Source organism: Cyprinodon variegatus, unplaced genomic scaffold (assembly GCF_000732505.1).
Source record: "Cyprinodon variegatus isolate N-32 unplaced genomic scaffold, C_variegatus-1.0 Scaffold260, whole genome shotgun sequence".
Classification (NCBI taxonomy): Eukaryota; Metazoa; Chordata; class Actinopteri; order Cyprinodontiformes; family Cyprinodontidae; genus Cyprinodon; species Cyprinodon variegatus.
Window position 1 is genome coordinate 271772 of NW_015150713.1, and position 18079 is coordinate 289850.

Consider the following 18079-nt stretch of genomic DNA (forward strand, 5'->3'; position numbering starts at 1 on the left):
ACTGATGCAGGAACTTAACATGTTTTCTTTTAACTTAGCTTTATTAACTTTTTTAATTCCTTTTGGACCTTGTGAAATTAAGTCTTTAACAAGTCTAAATAGCCTAATATGTTTTGAGCTTAACTTATTCACTTTTTTTTACTTAATTAAGGTTGTATTATATCTCACGTAGTAGGCAACATTAGATTACTGGTGGAATTCTATAAAGCAGTTACACTCAGCTTTAAAACAAAAGCAGACCTTGCAGACCCTGCTCCCCCTGCAGACTTTACCCGACCGTAAAATTTGGTCTTGTTTACAGCAAAGCCTTGGTAATTTCTCTAATGAACTAAAACCAAATGTATGACAAACTTCAAAGATTTGTATTTCCAAGAAAATTAGGTAATCATGTATTATTTAGTATTGGACTATTACAAAAATGGGACATAAAACACGTCAATTTTTCACTACTATGTGTGAACTGAAAACCAGATGGTTACACCAGAGATTCAGATCAACTTTCAGCATTACACTTGTTTCAGTTGCCAAACAGTTTAGTCCACTTTTTGACAGCATTTCAGCTAATCTCCATCTTGCATCTGGAATACCTCATTCATACTGGGGGTGTGTTTAACAAGTATCCACATGAAAAGAACTTAATGAAACGACTTTAAAACATGTCGATAAAATTCGGGAAATCTAGTTCCCTCCATGTTTGTTATGAATTAAGTTCCTTTCATGTGGATACTTGTTAAACACACCCCCAGTATGTTTTAAATTTAGGATGCCGTTCTCTTAAAGCAAAATCAATTCATATTTTTGTCAGGTTTTGTTAAAACTGACTATCACAGGTATAACAATATACTGCATATGGTCCCTGAATGCTGTCAGAAGTCTCTAAGCTGGGTTCATTTTTAGTAAACTCAACTTCATTTGGCTCGGTGATGGGATTTAAGTAGCTGTAGTTTGAAACACAGATCATTTGCTGAGGTTCTGGTCTCTCACAGAGCCAGGCGGTACACTGAGGGCGGTAGCCTGTCTGGAGTTGGACACAGGAAGGAGGAACAGGTGAATAAGAAGTAAGTGAGCACATTGTGCTTGTCTGTTTGGGATTCCTCAGGGTTGTGTGCTCATGCCTCAAAGATGTGATGTTCAGGACTTCAATGTCACTGCTGATGGGCTCCTCCACTTTCTCAGAGTGTAACTTTTTATCAGTCTGAGTAAAGAGGGGTAAATATATAAATAAGTTATGGAAAGCAACATTTTCTTTACACAAATATGAAATGAACATTTCTATTTTTTTTCATTCATTGTATCTATCATATAACACATAAGCACAAAAATACAAAATATTTGCTTCAGTGCCAGAATTACCGTAGGTATGGAATGAGACCTGATGACTAATTTTCTTAAAGCATAGATTAAGTGATTCGTTCAAAAGGTCAAACATTTTTAGTCCAAACATTCTCAAGGGTTCAAGTCAGACACTGGGATGATGCAAAGACAGAACTCTTGTTTTTCATGATCATGCCGTAATAGCTTCTTTATGACATCACAAAAGGTTAAAAGATCTTCTGATATTCAAATTTGTGGGTTGGGGGATTTTCCACTTACCCGTAGATGTCAGAGAGAAATTATAGCGAGTTTTTCTTTTTCCTTTTGAAACACAATTTTTAATAGCTAGAAACAGTTGTGCTTGAAAATTTACATACCCTTCCATGAAAGACAGAAAAAATAGGAAAATCTATTTTCCCCACATAATATTTCATTTTATGTGCTGATTTTCATTTACTTATTTTCTATAAGTATTCACCCAAGGGTGTTTTTGGCCTGCAAGGCTACACAGTTTCTGGGTGAAAGGGGTTGTTTTAAACAGAATAGAACATTATGGAAGAGAAGATTTTTTTCCATCACAGTTCAGACTCCTTTCTCTAAAGGTTTATTCAACATTTTACTGTTTCATTCCACTGTCTGTAACCTGTTTTTGATTACCTGCATGTGAAAAACATTCACAGCTTTTTGCAGGCTTTAAGTAGTTAGTGAAATCCTGTGTGACCAGAAAAGGAACATTAGTAAAGACTTTCTTCCTTTCAAGGATTAATAGATGCTGGCTTGAATGAAGAACACCAGACCTCAACTTCTTGTTAAATAAGACTTAGACATTTGTTTCCCCCATCAACACAAGTATACAAGCCTGATGGAGCTACTGAACTAATTTTTTGTTGAACATCACTTTGAGGCAATCACCTACTGTAAATCAGGTGTTTTCTTTAATGTTCAGGAAATGTTCAATCAGACCTCTCCACCTGTTAACAGGCATGTTAGTACCCTGTTTATGAGCAAGGTACTTTCATTTTTTTTGGAAAGTTTGCTTTTTAGAATTTTTATCTTTATGAAAAATTAAAAATCCATCCATCCATTCATTCATTTTCTCTCGCTTAGTCCGTGTCAGTTTCATGGTGGGCCGAATGCCTATCCCCTGCAGTCCACGGACGAGAGGCAGGGTACACCCTGGACAGGTTGCTGTCTGTCACAGGGCAACACAGAGACACATCACAATTCACACACACATTAACACCTAAGGACAATGTAGAGAATCTAATTAACCTAACAGTCATGGTTTTGGACTGTGGGAATAAACCAGAGTACCCGGAGAGAACCCACACATGCACAGGGAGAACATGCAAACTCCATGCAGAAAGACCCCAGGCCGGGAATCAAACCTTCTTTCTGCAGGGTAACAGCGCTATCCAGTGCACCACCCTGCAGTCAAAATTTGAAATCAATATCTTATATTAATAAATTATCATTGAGTACATTTGTACTTGTTATTACTATTTTTAGTTTTGTGTTATTTGAATTACTAATGTGAATTTATAATTTTCTTTAATGGGAGGGTTTGTACACTTTGAAGCACAATCGTATGTTTTAATGCCTTAAATTAATTAAACATCCAAAAACACACTGTTTATCGGGCCAGGGCTGGATTATTTATCCACAACAAATGTTTCAAATGCAACACAACCTGTATCAACTGTCAAGTGTGAAGAGTATGAAGCAACTTAACAACGCACACCAATAGAAAGATCGTTGAATTTTCCTCCAATTGGGGCTCCCAGCAGAACAATGTTACAGAACGGATAACATTTATTTTGCAATGGATGACGGTGGCTAGAATAAAACATTTCTTAAGCTCTGATTTAATTTTAATGTAGAGTTTGTGGACTATAATTAAAAGCTGATTCAAATAACTACTTTGGCAACCTTGGACATCGTAAAGTTCTACCAAATATTTTTTCAAATTAAAAGCCCAATCTTAATTGGAGATCAATGCCAATCAAATGTGAGAGCCAAATTCTGACCAGAACTGTGGATTTGAAATCTACATTTTTTTAAACAGCTTGATAGAACAATTTGTTGCTGTTTTTCAACCTCCTATATTCCATTTGGGTTTTTTTTTGTTTTGTTTTTGTTTTATATGCAGAATAGATCATTTCCTCCTGATAAAAGACTTATATCTTAGTTAGATGTTTAATCATACCTCAAACAGGAAACTCTCAAACTGTAGATCTTTGATGTTCATACCAGCAGGATAAACAAGTATCTTCTTTAACTCTTTCCACAGCCTGGTTGAAAAACACAAAAAACATATTTTCTGAATTATAAGAGTGCAAAACATTCTGGGGTAAATCCAAATAATCCTATGCTCACTTTTTTCTGTGTGCCCACAGAATAATGATGCAGGTGAGAAATAGTATGATGGGGATCAAAATCTGCACCAAGAGGAGGTCATCTACAAGGGAGAAGCAGAGAAGGCTCAGTCTAGTTTAAGAACCTTTTAAATAAAATTTTGAATCGTATTCATCAAGTGCTCTTATGGTAAGATTGTTGCGATATTTTTAGGACAGTGGATCGAATAAGGCTCACTATTGGTTTCAGTCATCCAGGTGTCAGGTAATCCACGCCCAACTTTAGTCACTTCACACGCACAGCAGACATAGTCCTGGTGCGGCTGCAGACCATCTATAGTTACAGACTTCTGCCGGGGGTCTAGGTAGAAACAAAATTTGGTTTATCTCTGGTCAATAAGTAAATATATATATTTGTATATACAGTATATATATGCGTATATACGCAAATACATATATGTAGTTAGAATGAAATAATACTGAAATTACATTGCAATTATTCTAAAATAAAATTATGAGGACAATTTTGCCCTCTGTAACTTTAAGCCCCCTTTGCTCTTCTTATTAATTAGATATTCTATTATTAAATTGACAAAAATAAAAACTGACCCTTAAAAACCCCCTCCTTTAGTAAAAACTCACCATTCCCTTGCATGTATCCAGTCTGTATCTCTAGTAGCTTGTCACCATTTTCTGAGCATCCATAAATATTGAATGAATACCTGTGACCCCGTTTGAAATTTCCTTCTAAAATAACATATAGAAATTAAAATAAATGACCAAGTTAAGAGAAAAGCAAATGAAATACTATTAATAGAAAAACCTGCCTGTAGGTATAAACAAAGTGTTGTTTTCTTTTGGTACTTTGATCCAATCTAAATTGCTGGCTGCAGTTCTTCTGCACCACACAACAGTGTAACCACAGGTGACAGAGATCTGCTTTTCCCACCACAGATGCAAACCAGCAGCTGAGATATTGTTCAGGTGCTTCTTTAACTGAGGGATTTCTGAATGGACACAAACATCAGTCATTCACCATTTAAATATCTGAGCTGCTTAGTGCAGTACATTGTGCTGTGACCAGAATTATCAACTGGATATACAGTAGAGTGCATAAAAAATCATTTCATATTTTAGCTCCTGATAACGTATCGATGCTATAACACATGCAAACATCAACAACAACCTGGTGGATCATTTATTTGAAAATCCCCTTTAGCTGTGGTTGAAGTAAAATTCAGTAAAATAATGAAAAACCTTACCAGACTCATCTTTTGGTGGAATAGTGATGTGAGCAGGAATAGAGGACCCAAATTTAGGAACAGCCTGGACAGTTATGTTACTCAATTCAGGACCAATGAGGATGTCTGCCTGGCTTTCTCCTCCATCCTTCTCCTCTGTCTGAGGTTGACCTCCACGTGACCACTTGATTTTGTAACTTTTGATCTCTTTGCTAAAAACATGCTGGGGATAGATTGCTTAAAGTTGAAACATGTTCAGAAGAGGAATTTTTTTTCTTTTTGTTATTTTTAAAACTTTTACTTAATTCACACACAAAAAAAGACTATTTAAACTTACAGGTTTCCAAAGGAGAGTAACGTTACGAGTGTCTGAACTACGGTTGGACTGTATTTTCCTCCATAGGTCCAAGGTTACTAATGGGTCTAAGAAGCATTGTTAGTTCAAGGAAAATAAAAGTGAGACATAGTTAAAAAAGAAAAATAGAAAAAAATGCATTCTAGATTAATAGGCTACTTGTAGTTTAATCTAGCCAGATAGACAAGTAAAAAACTCTGTAATAAAGCTTACTTGTTGTGAATTTTGTGGTGGGAGTCCATTCACCCCAGAAAATGCCATTGACAGAACAGCGCACCCTAGCAGAGTAACTTGTGTTGAAATGCAGGCCATCCAATAGGACATTGCAAAGACCCTTTTCATTCACAATGGTTATTCTTTGCAAAGACTGAAACGTAAAAAAATAAATCAAAGATTAGTTAATCTGCAGTAAAATTGAAATCTACACAGAAGTTAAACAAGATGGAAATTACCTCCTTTGTGTTTTCTGTATCTAGCCAAACCTGACAAGTCATGTTCTTCAGTACAGATACATTTAAGGACAGGCTGACATTGGTCACTCCAGCAATCACCTTCTCCCACGTCAAGGCAGGTGACACTGCATGTATACCAAAAGCAACCATCTTAAGCATCAGTGACAATCAAGAAAGCAACATAAATTAATTTTAACCTCTCTCCTGCTTGTGGAATCATAACATTTGGCCCTCACCCTCCCTGCCTTTGCTTGTTACAGCCATGGTGGCTCTTTTAAACTTGTCATTGTTGGTCAGACTGTTCATACAGCCACATTCAAGGAAGCATTACGCCACTAAATAACGTATGAAGATTACCACACCTCAATGCTACTTCAATAGCCTGTTCTCTTGCCTTTCCCATTTTTATAAGCAGCTCAGAAGAAATGTCCCATCTGTTTGGCAATACAAACCCCAGGTAAACAGGGAGGCATGGATTGATAATTGAAGGCTACTTGAGACTCTCAACTTACAAAGTGTGAAATAAAAGAATAGTGTCAATTAGGCAAATTTCAAAGGAACTGTTTAAGGTCGTAAGAGATGTGGCAATGGGACCAAACCATTTGTTCTTCTTGTCTGCATAGAAAGAAAAACAGTTTGTTTGTTTTTTACCCCTGGAATATTGAATTTTAATTTTAATTCTTTACTATCAGAAAGTCCACATATTGAAGTAAGAAGGCTTTAGCCGATTCAAACTGCTGTGGCCAGAGTTCTGATAAAAACTGAGTAGGGAGATAATCAAATTTTAATTCTTCTTCTCATATACAAATCCCTAAATAAACAATCTTCCTGATACATTAGAGACCTCATTGTTCCATTATGTTTTAGGCTGTAAGCTAGAAGCAGACATGCAATAGATGACCCACTTGGTTCTGTCTTTCAGTGGTTAACTCTGTCTTTCTCCTAGATAAAGGGTTAAGCCTTTTCTGCATTCATCTTCAGAGCTTTTCTGCTGAGCTGTGATTCTCACTTCAGGAGCTGGTACTGCAATTAACCTTATACTTTGTCTTACACGAAATTACATTTAGATTTTTGCAAAATTTGTCAGGTTGAAATTATACAATTGCAAAAAAAGAAAAATTTATTTGTCAACGACGTCAAAATATATATACAAATTGCATAAACTATGAGCAACATAAAACAGCCTGTTGGTTTAATGTTAAAATTATGCATCACCTCTTTCAGCAATGTTGAAGCTGTAGGTTGCATTCTCCTCACCCAGCTTGTCCTTTATCTCCACTCTGATTTTGTATTCCTGCTGCTGTTGATCTGCTTGGAAAACACAAGACTGTGGCTGACAGCTGATGGGAGGATGGTCTGTGCTCCTGCATTTTGAAGCAAGATAAATGCAAAGACTGAAATATCCAAACAATGTTTATGAGGCATGAATTGAAATCTCATATCAAGTTTAGTATCTAAAAAAATATGAATCAGAATTAAGATGTGTTGAGCACAAGCCTTGAGCTATGCACATACATTATCTAAAAAAAAAGCCAGACCTTCATCTTCACTTAACCAGACTAACCATTTTTATTACTCTTGTACAAAACTTCTTTCAATTTTTTTTTTTCTAAGAAAATATATATATGTATATTTTCTGGATAGAGCTTGTTATGCAGCAATATGTCAATACATTTTAATATAGATATTTACATGATTAACAATTTGATTATAAAGATGAAAAAAAATCCAAAATAATTGATCCACATCATCAACCTTGGACTTCAAGGTGGCTCAGTATGTAGCACCGTCTCCTTGCTGCAAGATGGTCTTGGGTTTCATTCCTGACCAATGGTTTTTCTGCTTAAAATGTTGTAAGTTCTTCCCATTCATACATGGCTTCCTCCCATAGTGCAATGATGGATGGATGGATGGATGGATGGATGGATGGATGGATGGATGGATGGATGGATGGATGGATGNGATGTTCAGCTGTTCCAATCCAGAATGTGAACAGCTGATCTAATCTATCTTTTAATATTAGATAAAAATAATGCTGCTTTTAAATGTTTGATGCCTGAGGCATACAATATCCCCTCAGATCATAGACAAGCTAATTGAATTTCATCAATATTTTATCATATTGTGACAGACATGATGATATAAGTAAATATTATATGATCATCTAAACATGTAGTTTTTTCTTTTATTTTGATAAAGATGATGATTTATACTCCTATTTAGATTTTTTTTTAGTCACTTAAACCTGACACTTCTTTGTCCTCCATACCCATTTTTTTTTATTTCTCAAGTAAAAACAACAAATTCCTGTAAATAAAATAAAATAACAAAATAAGATTAAAGGAATCTATAGTCCAAAGAAAATCTTCATAGATCTTTAGATATTCTTGAGAACTGATGATGACAACCACTTCTAAAAGATTTGAAAGAAAACCTGTTTCCTTAAAAGCTAAGGTTTAGTTTCAAATCTAATCGATAAAACTTTGGAAGTTTTTAAAACTACAAACATCATATCCGAATTTATTTGTAAATAAAATGAATAAATTGTTTAAAAAGATAAAAGCCTTAAAATACAGCTATAACCACATTTGTTTATAAATGCATGGCTGTTGGTTTTGCTTACTCAATATGGAGTGTTATATTTTGCTTGTTGCGATCATATTTATCCCGTTTCCTGTCAAGGTCCCAGGTGCAATTGATGCTTTTCATGTCTGAAGTTGTACAGCTCAGGTTTCTGGGCTTTTGAGGAGGAACTGTGGGAAACAAAAACGGAGCAAAAAATGTCTGTCATGAATGTCTTTATTAATATCTAAAAAAATGTTACACATCAGGGTGTTAGGAACGGCATTAATATGATGGTGGCTTCCCACCAGGGTCCATAAATGCAACAAATTGTTAGCTATTAATTTACTTTTAGGTCTAAGTACTATATGTGTGCACAGTTATGATGAACTAGATGTACCTAAGAAGGTATAGATCATGTGTAGATAGATTAATGCTATAAACTTACAGCTGATGTAGTTAAATGTATCGACAGTGTTTCCTGTTGATTCACTGCAGACCAGTACCAGAAATTTGAATAGTCTGTCTGGAATTGTCAGATTAGTTACTAAAATAGCTTTAACCCCATATGTGTTGTTGAGAAGATCGAACGATTTTCTTTCGAAGGAGATTTTTGCTATGTTTGCATTCACTCTGGGAATACAGCAGAACGTGGCATTGCTTCCTTCCTTCAGTATCTTTCCGGAAGGAAAAATCTGGGACTTATCCGTTGCTTTAATTCCTAGAACACAGAAAGACATGGATCTGAAAAAAAAGGATCTGTGCTTTATCAAACACATGTGTTGCTAAACTTTATCCCCAGACTAGATATTAGCAAAGTTAAAGCTTTCCTATGTAGTATTTTGATGATCAGAGATTGGGGAAAAGTGCATTATACATGTAGAATGACAGAAGTGTATGAGACATTATAGCAAAGAACTAGGAGACATTAAAGTATAGGACTCACTTTTGGTGTCAAAACACTCACTAGCTTTTAAAAATAAAAGAATCTGTCAATTACTAAAAAAAGAAAATACATAGTTTATTAAGATCCCTCAGATCTTAGTAATAAAGACTCACCATGGTGGGTTATCCAGGTGCTCCAAGGACTATGGAAAGTTTGATTACAAAAAAGTCGCATCCTGACTGAGTGATCAACACACTCCAGAGGCAAATCAGAAAACCACATCAAGTTGTACTGAGCTGAGTCCGCTGCAGCTTTGCTCATCTGTGTTAGAACAAATTATGACTGAGTTCAACAACACAGTATCAACAAAACTATTGTGTAACACTGTAACTACTATTTAGTAAAATATCCCTGTACTAGAGCTGTTCAAAAGGAAATGATCACAGCATCACTGTACATTATTACTAAAGAATCACTGACATACAGTAGCTTTATGAATCATGACAGCTGTGCTACTTGAATCTTCTGAGACTGAATTAAACAAAAGGAATGACGTACTTACCAATAACAGGAATCTTAAAGGCAACATGAATATATATGGATGAGATACAGTGAGAGTTTCAGTTTTCCACTTCAAAATGATGTTCTGCTGTGGTTGTTCTATTACACAAAATCCCAATGATAACTAAACAAAATGAAACTAAACTAAAGTAAAATAAGCTAAATGTACATTAATTGTCAATTTAAACCTCATCTAAAGCTAGCGCATAATTTAAAGAAAGGTTTAGGTGAAGATGCCGTGTTCAGATGAGCCTGGTGGAATCAAGAGAAGCTACCGAATATGGAGAGTGAGAAATCCTGAGTATACCCCAAAGCCCTCTGCTTAAAAAAAAAAAAAACAGAAACTTTTTTCTGAACCCAGAAGAGTAGATCGTTTTTTATGATCTGCTTTCAAAAACAGACTTCGATAGTCTACTGTTTTAAAATAAAATGGAATTGCAGGCACAGTTTTTCATTGGTTTCTGTCTGTTCAGTTTGGTTAGTTTTACTCCTCTCAGGATCCTTTATTTAATTATTAGGTTGCCCAAGCCTGCATGTTTGGTCCCACAAATTTTACATTGTATATGCTTCCTTTGGGGCCAGTTTTAGAACATAAAGGGTTCACTGTATACGTTGCCATGGTGGCGCTCCAAAGCAGCGGCCAAGAACAGCTCCTTGTTTTCAAGGCTGCACTTCAAAAAAAACGAAATTGTCTAGAGCTGTTTTAAACGAAATTTCTCGTTGTATACACTCGTGTACACAAAATGACAAAATAAATCTCTCTAAGTCTACTGTTGGAAGATCCCAAATAAGAACTGCTAAATTGCCTATGCCGATAATAATAATAACAATAATAAAATAATATGCAGATTTAGAGTGCATACTGTTGGTAATCTCCAAAGATAGTATTAGCAATGGATAACGTGCAAAACTCTTGACCTATTGCCCTGTTTAATATGGAAAATTGTATTTTGTGCTGCCAGTTTGGAGGGGATGATGGCTGTAAAAGGAAGATGAAGTTCTAAGCCACAGACCCAAAGGTGATAATGCCATTAATAATATGAATTGTAATAATGATTATCAATAGCCTACTTTATAATTGGGCATCTCTCAAAGTGCTTCAAAACATGGAAAAACATAAAGAGATTAAAATAATTGAAGTTAAAACATTACATATCAATCATTAATTTAAAAGAACCAACTTAAAATATTTAAATTAGTCATGGTTTTTGGGTTTGATTGTGTAATAATTGTTTTCTTCCTGATGCAATAGTCCAACTGATTTTTTTTTCTCTTCCACTTATGAGTCCAGTAATGTTCACATTGGCACAGGTTCACTTCCTTTCTCTCGTTCACTTTCTATGTAAGTTTGCACCGGACTTCCAACATGCTAAATATAAACTGCAGCAAAAACTGCTTTAAGGAATTACAGTCGCATTTTCACCTCCTATAAGATTTCCGTTTTATGTCATCAGCATATGTCTTGCATATTCATGAAGCTCACACTGTTTTGCTCACATTAGGCACAGAATTTGATTTATACCTGCTTTGTAGATCAGCTTTGTGAGTTTGACCAAGTTTGCATTTGTTTTTATTCAAACAAACCTTTTTAGTATTTCTAAATCAGTAGATCAGAAAATTTACCTCCCATTGACATGGAAGCCATTCAGCGGTACAGCATCTGTACTTTAATGTCACTGTAGAGAAATTTAAATTGGAGTGGAACTTTTAACATTTGAATTCAAACAAGACAGAGATGATGTTGTTGGGAAAACACTTGTTTGCAGGATGCAACACTTTTGTTAGTCCTTTAAGTTATTTTAATTTTACTAGAATTTTACAATACCTACTCTTACAGTGGGCTTAAAATTGCGATGCATGCTTTCTACCTCTTGGCTGGACTACTGCAATTTCTGTTATTTTTCCCTGGAAAAGTTTTTGATTGTCTTACCTTGTTTTTAAGTCACAAATGGCTTATAATATTTCTATATTTGGAGGAGCAAATAAAAGAGGTGATGGTTTTTGGTAGCACATCTCCATCATACATCTCGGATCTCTGTGATTAAAGATTGATGTAGGTCTTAAAGTGGAAATCCAGGGTTTACCTTTGAGTACCAGCTTTTTAAAACTGCTTTTGTTATATCTTGCCTGTATTACTTTAACTCTCTCTATTTTGTGGTTAATGATGCATCAGTTGCCTGCAGGTTTTGCAAAATGACTTAGCATGACTTTTAACTTGAAAAAAAGAATCTGACCACCCCTGTGCTTTATTGGATCCTTTTTAAAGTTCTCATATTCCCTGTTCTCTTAATGGTTGGTACCCCCTCATACGCTCAGGATCCTCAGCAGTCCAGTTATTGAGCTACTCTGTTCTTTCATTGCAATCTAGAGAGGGGCTTATTCGCTTTGAACCTCTGAAACTGGTGCGCTCACACCAGAGCGTTCTGGGCATCAGCCCATCTGATTTACATGTGAAGTCTAAAGTAGATGGCATTAAGCAGTGTCAAGAGGTGTTTCGGGAATGGCGCGTCCTTTGACCGGTCTTATTTTAAAATGCTTTATATATAAATATCTATGGTGTGGTATGTATTGTTTTTCTCCATTGGAATAAAAGATGATCTAGATTTTCTTTGTTCTATGTAACTTATTTAAGCTGGGAATCAAACCAGTACAGCATAATACAGTAAAAACAGAGGTAAGAAAATTAAGCTAAATGAGTACTTTTTTTGTTGTTGTTTATGTATGAACTACAATTCATCTGCTTCATCTGAAAACGTGTACTGAGAGCAGCAGCACGCTCCTCTCAGAGAAATGCTTTACTGAAAGGGTTTTACCACAACAAGCAGTTTTAGATGTCAGAAAGGAAGTCTGTTTAACTGTTACTTAAAGAAGATCAATAAAAGTGTATATACATTTAATGCAACCCAATTACTCACTTTGTCAATAATAAGGTGATTTTCTGTGCGGCTGATCTGGATCTCATAAACATCCCTCTCTGAGGTTCCTTGGATCCTCAGCCAGCTGAGCTCCAGGCTCTGCTTGTCACTAGAATGACTGATGTTTGGTGGAGGTGGTGGAGAACCTGACCCAACATTACACATACAACTCTTGAAAAAGCTACAAGACAGATGTTTTAATAAGAAAATCCATAAAGCCAACTTACCATAGCCACCACAGCCCTCAGACCGAGCATCGTACAATATAAGACATAAGCCAAGCAGGTGGGTGCAGAACACCCTGGTGTTCCTCATCCTCTTCAGTGTTTTGAGTCTTCAGCGACTGCAAACACTTGCGGGGAAACTTGAGTCAAGGTTGCCAGCAGTGAGTCATGGGTTATTGTGTAATACAGCACAGGAAATATTAGAGGTGTGTAACTATCAGACGGATACTCAAATAAGGTGAAAGACTCTAAAGTAGATGTTTGCCACAATAGTTTTATATACACAGTATTTGGAGACGTATATTTCTCATCAGAGGTTTAAATGCAGTAATCATGGGCTTGAATGTCCTCCTTTGGTCACTTACTTAATCATTTATTTGAATCATTCTTTTTCAGTGTGAAATCAATGAACAACTGACTTCATTAATTGTTAAAAACAAGAACTGGGTGTGAAAGTTTTATTTGACTGTGGACTCTTAATATTTTCTCTTGCTTAAGGTTGTTTTAAAATAGGTAATGGGACCGATGTTCCAGCATGACTTGGTGGTTCATAATATTCCTGATGATCTCTCTTCTGGTTGTGACAGCTCGGGTAATATATCTGACAGTTGGACACCGCTAATCAATCAGAGCAATTACCTTGCACATACATTAACATTGGTTTAGAAGTTTAAAGCAGGATAACATAAACATTTCAGAGTGGCATCCCTAACACCTCCTAACCATACTGAAAATGTTTGGAATATGTCAAAAAGCCAGGTCTGTGTGGGAAATCTTGTCAAAGATGAAGAGCCTCACATAAGCATTCAAAGAGAGTGTTTCAGCTAACAAAGAGCAGAGCATACAAAGACTAAGGTCTTATTTGGTGTAGTTTAAGCCCTTTTAGGCACAATGACAGAATCAAGATGTGGATCTATGTTATAGGAATTGTGTTAGTTACATGAGGAGGGAAAATATACCTTGGAAATTATTTTATACAAACATCATAGCTGGATTTTGAATGCATAAAGTCTGCTAACTTGAATCTTTTTTAAGGTCCATTATCCTAATGATCATGCTTTACAGCACACCAGTTTCCCTTAACTAAAGTGACAGCAGAAGCTTGTGGGAAAAGGATAGAGAAAGAATGGGAAGAAAAAAAAACTTCTGGTGATAAGGCGCAACTTGTTGAACTTTTTGATGTCTCAGACTGGATGAGCGTCAGGCACAGCTCCCATATATGTATGCTAATTAATGCAGCTAAAGTTGTGGGGGAAACTATTTAATAGCTTGTATCTCAGTAAACCAGTTTTAAACATTTTAATGAAGTTGTTTTGAAAAATAGGTAGGACCATATCAACAGGAAATTCACACCGGAGCCACATTTGGTGGGCAGCTTGGAGGTCTGTGCCTTGCCAAAGGGCAACTAAGTATGTCGCAGGAGGAACCTGGAATTGCAAGGACTACTTTCAAGGCGTCAACTCTGCAAGGTGGGCGAAGTTGTCCTAAGGTGAGACTTTGGACAAATGTGTTGATTCAAAATAAAATCCACTCTAAGTCAAGTTGATGACACAAAGTTCACCTAGTTCTTCGGTTTTTAAATCTGCAAAGCAACAAAAAAAGGCTTCAAAAAGAAAGTGGCATCCATGCCGCTGACGATGGCATGTAAAATTGGGAATACAATATATTTAAAAACCAAACCTTCTAAAAATATCTGGAGTGCAGAAAGCAAAATATGTGAAATAAATTATGAGAAAAACTATTATCTTTACATCAATTGCAGCATAAAATTTGGCACTTTAGATCAATTAAAAAATACGAAAGATCCCTTTAAAACACAGAGTACATGGGTAACCCTATCATGAAAATAAAGATATTACATATATATATCTGAATATATATACATTTATATTTATACATATACAATATTGTCAGTACATTTGACTTTGCAGACTCCAAAACCCATCTATAAATATAAACAAAAATGGTGCTTCAAAACATCCAAACAATATTTCTCTAGTAGTCTGGGGCAGATCTTGATTGACTTTACAGATATAGTATAATTTAAAGCGCTTGTGGGGAAATACTTCTACTTTCTTTTTGATCATTTAATTTATATGTACCTATGTCTTCAAGGAAGTGCAACAAATGAAGCATAAATAAAAAATATATAAAACATTTTCTTCACGAAAAATTAAAAAGGCACAACGGTTTGATTACACTGGAGGCACATAACGTAGATAAAGGCACATAAACAGTCAGAATGTCTAAAAGTTCTGTTTTTTTTGTCCATTATAAATGACATAACAGCACAGCGAGATAAAATAAGGTATATTACACTTTCTTCCAGTTTTTGATCTTGCAGTTCGCTTTGCTTCTTTCTGGATTCTTAGAGGTAAACTATATTTTCCTCAACTCCCTCCTCTCCGTTCTGTCCTTCGAGGGAAAGATAAGCCTGTGGTGGGAGGAGGGGAGTAAGAGAGGGAGATGCGGAGTTGTGCTCCTTGATTGCATGACCTGTGATCCCTGACCTCCAGGAACCTGAAGTTTGTGTTTTCTCAAGCTGGGTAGCATCTGCTGCAATGAGAAAAAGAAAATGATTTGGAAGTCTGAATAAGTAGGTAATTATTTTATATAACGTTTTAGAAGCAGAGATTTGTCCTACTGTTGCTGGATCTCTGCTGTTGTGAAGCCATTCTGCTACTGAATGGATGGAGGCAGTCTGTGGACGGTAGGGTGCAGCTGTGGTTGGTACCATAAAGAGGTTGTTTGCTGTGCGTTTGGCTAAGCAGAGTGTTGAGGCTGTTGCAGAGGCTGGCACTAAGGCTTCGGTCTGCAGCGCAGCTTGAGCTGAGCGGTAGGCCGTCAGGATTATTCTTCTTTTGCAATGAGAGGGCATGTTGGTAGCTGTAGTTGGTCGGCTGCTGGAGGTGGTTCTGTTGCACACAGCTGAGCAAACCTGACTTGTTCTTAAATAGTGAGAAGTTCCCATCAAAGCTGCCTGTGCGGCTGTGTGTGGGGACCTAGAGAAAGAAAACACAAAGTCGATGATAGTCAACTTTGCAAACACTCTGGTTTTACCTTTGTACTTTGTTTTTGCATTGCTGTTTGATTTAATTTTCCCTCCCATCTGCTCCTTTCTTCAGAGGCTGACAAGGCTTTGGCTACAACCTGCCTCAAAGGGCAGAAAAAATGGTGACACACTAGTATGCCAAATCTGAAACATGCAAATATTTAACTCAAAGTAAGGCTGAAATCAAAGCTCTCAATCTGAAGTGAGAGTTAGTGAAATCAGTAGAGTATGGTGAGCATAGGTGAGGATTGTATGTGGAAGTGTTGCAGTGTGCCTAAAGAGTAAAGGCATCCACATACCTGTGAAGGAGAGCAGAAGCAGCCTAGTTAAGTAGCTAACTCTGGGTTTTCAGAAAACTGGGGGGATTTATCAGGTCCTCTGGTTTCTCCTGTCAGTAATTACTGTTGAATGAAATGTAAGTGCCAAACCTCAAGATGTCATAAAGTCATCCCTGCCCAAAACATATTAAGCTCTTTGTTAAGAAAATTAGAAAATGTTACTTTTATGTGATAAAATTTTTTATTTCTTTCTGGATTAAAATGCATGTTCTCGGAGTTAAATGCTTTCTTTATTTTGATCTGTTATTTAATTAAATTACAAATTCAAAACTTAAACACTTGAGTTCTCACTATATTGAGTTAAGATTGTCATCACATTTTGAATATGTCCAACATTGATTTTAAATGGACAGCTTGCATATGGGATTTGCTATGAATGAAATACACGCTGATTTTGCATGGAAATAATCCTGCTGTGATGTGCATTTATAATGTCTAATATGCTGAAGATCTAAAATAGTGAAGGAGATATTGTAAAAGCAAAGAGTCAGGATATGTTCATCACAATGTCCTCTATTAGTATCATAACTACCAAAGTTTGGTCATAGCTGTTATTATTACTTCTTTTGAACATTTTTTCCTCAGATTCATTTATGAAGTAATTTTAATACCAGTAAAAGAACTTGGACAAAGTTGGAAAATGATTATTAATGAGAATAGTCATGTTCGGCCTTGATGCATCTCCTCCTCATCTTTTTCATCTGCTTACCTTGTATCCATCCAGTGGTATTGTGACAGGCAGGCTGCTCTGGCGGCTGTGCCTCCAGCTCTGGAGCAGTCTCTGCTGGGCTTCGATCCTCTCCTTATCCCTCTCCACACTCCTCTGGCCCTCCCTCAGCCTGTCCAGGTTTTGCTGATACTCCTGCAGCTGAGCTTCAAGCTCCTCTCGCTCGCAGCGCAGCCGTGTGGCCTCAAAGAGACACTGCTGCTCTCGCTGCTCTAGCATGTTTTCATGCTCGGTCTACAAGGAAGGAAACATATGTTCATATATTTTTAGATAAATTCTATCTTACTAACTTTAGTCAATGTTGTCACATATACCCACAAAGTCAACATTAAGACTGTATTATACAGACCAGTAGAAAGTAGGATATAATTTTCAATTGGAGGTAAATTGAAACAAGTTTTTTTTTTTTTTTTTTATATTTCACAAATCTATATTTGAAAAGAGGGATGTGCTTTTGTATTTATCCACCTTTCCCTGCAATTACTCCTGCATTTCTCCTGTGGCATGTTTTTTCCCAGCTTTTCTAAGATGTGTGCTGAGAATTTTTTGCTGAGAATCTAACTCAATTTAATTATATTTCATTAGAGAGTTTAACTATTAAGTCTTATCACAGATCTTTACTTACCTGAATGGGAGTGGCGGCCTAGTGGTTAGGGCATAGAGCTTGGAATTGTGAGGTTCTGAGTTCAAGCCCCACTCCAACAGGCTGCCACTCTGCATCTCATGAGCAAGATCCTTAACCCCACACTGCTGCCCTGATGCCACAAGATGGCAGCCAAATGCTCCCCAAGGGGATGGGTTAAATACAGAGGTAAATTTCTCCAATGTGAGATCAATAAAGTTGAATTAATCAAGATTACATTTAGGCTTGATCTAATCCAATCCTTGGCAGCTCTAGCCTTATGCTTAGGGTTGATACCCTGCTGGAAGTTGAAGGCTTTCTTTCAGGGCTGTGCCTATTTAGCTCTTTTGTTTTGGCTTTTTATAAACTTGTCTGACTAGCCAAGAAAAGAGTGTCCTCTACATGAAGCTAACGTAGGCTACTATGGCTGCCTAAATCAGCTCCACAACCTTTCTCCTGCCCTCTCAAGGGTCCGC

At 36.5% G+C, this 18079-nt stretch overlaps 2 protein-coding genes across 4 annotated transcripts in view; both read right to left on the bottom strand.

The window, feature by feature from the left end:
• Positions 1-12: 12 nt before the first annotated feature.
• Positions 13-13044, bottom strand: LOC107089665 (leukemia inhibitory factor receptor-like). Its single transcript, XM_015382571.1, has 16 exons — positions 12868-13044; positions 12641-12786; positions 9338-9485; positions 8727-8999; positions 8340-8469; positions 6932-7080; positions 5717-5841; positions 5478-5631; positions 5247-5332; positions 4931-5132; positions 4496-4675; positions 4311-4415; positions 3907-4029; positions 3691-3772; positions 3521-3605; positions 13-1195 (listed from the first exon to the last, which is right to left on the bottom strand). The coding sequence occupies exons 1-16, from the start codon at positions 12953-12955 to the stop codon at positions 812-814; spliced, it is 2460 nt and encodes an 819-aa protein (XP_015238057.1). The 5' UTR covers positions 12956-13044; the 3' UTR covers positions 13-811.
• A 139-nt stretch (positions 13045-13183) lies between these two features.
• LOC107089688 (rho guanine nucleotide exchange factor 28-like) overlaps positions 13184-18079 on the bottom strand; it is a 65444-nt gene continuing 60548 nt past the window's right edge. For 2 of the 3 annotated variants that reach the window (XM_015382602.1, XM_015382600.1), the window contains exons 38-40: positions 16964-17215; positions 15509-15866; positions 13184-15420 (exon numbers count right to left, since the gene is read on the bottom strand). In XM_015382602.1, the coding sequence (XP_015238088.1) occupies positions 15233-15420; positions 15509-15866; positions 16964-17215 (798 nt within the window). In that variant the 3' untranslated portion in view covers positions 13184-15232. The remainder of the gene's footprint in view (positions 15421-15508; positions 15867-16963; positions 17216-18079) is intronic. The other variant, XM_015382603.1, reaches the window with a different exon arrangement.

Coding starts and splice junctions, on each gene's coding strand:
- LOC107089665 (XM_015382571.1), bottom strand. CDS start 12,955: ATGAGGAACACCAGGGTGTTCTGCACCCACCTGCTTGGCTTATGTCTT. Junction 8,470..8,726: donor TACATTTAACTACATCAGCT/GTAAGTTTATAG, acceptor TGTTTCCCACAG/TTCCTCCTCAAAAGCCCAGA. Junction 5,842..6,931: donor CTTCAACATTGCTGAAAGAG/GTGATGCATAAT, acceptor GTATACATGCAG/TGTCACCTGCCTTGACGTGG.